Source organism: Morone saxatilis, unplaced genomic scaffold (assembly GCF_004916995.1).
Source record: "Morone saxatilis isolate NCDOM2014 unplaced genomic scaffold, NCSU_SB_2.0 Contig22, whole genome shotgun sequence".
Lineage (NCBI taxonomy): Eukaryota > Metazoa > Chordata > Actinopteri > Moronidae > Morone > Morone saxatilis.
The window spans coordinates 18,447,982-18,449,788 of NW_023339785.1; the positions used below are offsets into that span (position 1 = coordinate 18,447,982).

General features: G+C 40.2%; 1 protein-coding gene across 1 annotated transcript in view; it reads left to right on the forward strand.

Moving 5' to 3' along the window:
- dctn4 (dynactin 4) overlaps positions 1-1,807 on the forward strand; it is a 10,552-nt gene that overhangs the window by 3,095 nt on the left and 5,650 nt on the right. Inside the window, exon 6 of the mRNA XM_035669237.1 lies at positions 1,040-1,113. Coding sequence (XP_035525130.1) covers positions 1,040-1,113 — 74 coding nt within the window. The remainder of the gene's footprint in view (positions 1-1,039; positions 1,114-1,807) is intronic.

Consider the following 1,807-nt stretch of genomic DNA (forward strand, 5'->3'; position numbering starts at 1 on the left):
AACAAAATATTTTTCATACTACATTAAGTCCTGAACGTTCAGTTGATTCTCTCCCTCTATCCTGGGCATAAGGGCTCCTGTTAGAGCCTGTTTACACTTATTAATATATTAACATGCGTCTGGGGTAATCTAAACACACGCAGACAGGTCTTAGTATGTCAGTTTACGCCTGGCGTCTGCACATGCGTCTTAAGTGACCGCTTGTGATCAGATCTCACTTCCCCGCTCTATATTCATAGAAACATGGACATCGTTCCTGTTTGCAAAGACCAAATGCTGTGGTTTTTAACCGGTGGCCCAACAATAGTAACACACTGGGACAAACGAACAATGTTTTCCGTTCAAAGTTTATGTATAAAGCTTGCTGGATTTACAAGAAGGCCCAAATAATGAAGAATTTGTCGTAGATAGTGTTTCAAAAAGTTAGAAAGTTCCTCCACACTCAACTCTCAAAATGTAAGGGAGTCTGGGGACATTGGGTTTACAAGTTCATCAGTTGAAACTAACATCTGCTGCTTAACTTGGCAGATAAGAGAGCCCAAACATGAACCACATAGATAGCATGTTTCTGTTTACTTACAGGACAGTCAGGCAGTCCTTCATTGTGCCCCAGGATGCATTAGCATTTACACTACAAAAAGATATGTGGTCAAATGTGTCCCAGACCACCCTGGCAAGTGTTTTGAGTGATCAGATCACAGTGCATCTTGGTGGTCGTATGCTTGTATTTAGAGCTGTCCGTTTGTGGTCCAATCTCGATGCATGTTAATAGCAGGTGTAAACAGGCTCTAGATGTCTCTTACTAGAAAACCAATGACATTTATTTTGGCTTATTTATTGTTTATTTAAATGTGAAATGCCATTTGTTTTCATTTTTGTTTTTAAAAGTTGTCAATACTGCCAAGACCTTGTGATAGAAGTAGTTATGTAGAAAACTTGTTGTAGATTAGGTATTTTCGTAGATTAATTCAAAGTCCTCCTTAATTTTCATTTGCCAGAATGCCTAATCTTTGTTTTTTCCCCTCATAAATTCACTCAGGAAAAATATGGCCTTGGAACCAGACTGCAGAGGCAGAGGTCTGGAGCTCCCATATCAAGCCTGGCTGGCCTTTCGTAAGTGATCTTTTACCTCTTTTGTCATATGCTGCAAACTCCATATTTCCCCCCCCCCAATAAGTGTAAAATTAGAGGACGGTTCCCCTGCTTTTCCATGTTTCCACCCAGTAACTACACATTGTGTACATACATATTATTGGTGACTTAGATGAATCGATTTCCTACCTTGCAGCAGCCATTGTTTAATTAATTTCAGTGAGCCATGAAAATCAATTTGCAGAGCCTTGAAACTTAGCTTGAGATACATACGTAATCCATCACAGTGAACAGTTTGTCACCCTTATTTTTTTTCAAAGTTACCCCATTTCCCTTGTGAGTAAAGACCATTTTTAAATTTCACCACCGGGGTGCGTTCAAGGACCCTGTTTAACATCTGAAAATTAATAATTGCCTGACAAAAGGCACAGTATTGACAAAGTATGCTGTCAGATCCAGAAGAAAAGTGTAAAGCAGGCTAGAACACAATGAAAATAATCATGTGAATCTGGTTATTTCTTGTTTTCTATAGATTACCGTTCAGTAGCAAATTCTAAAATCTTGAATGTTATAGTGTAGGATTGGGTTTTCCAACCGGCCACCGCAAGTCCAACAGTCGTCAACTGCCGATATAGTCGTGCTGCGCCGGCACCCCCGACCCCCGCACGATCACCAGCCAGTAGTTTCAGCTGGGAGATAACTGTCGATTTCACTA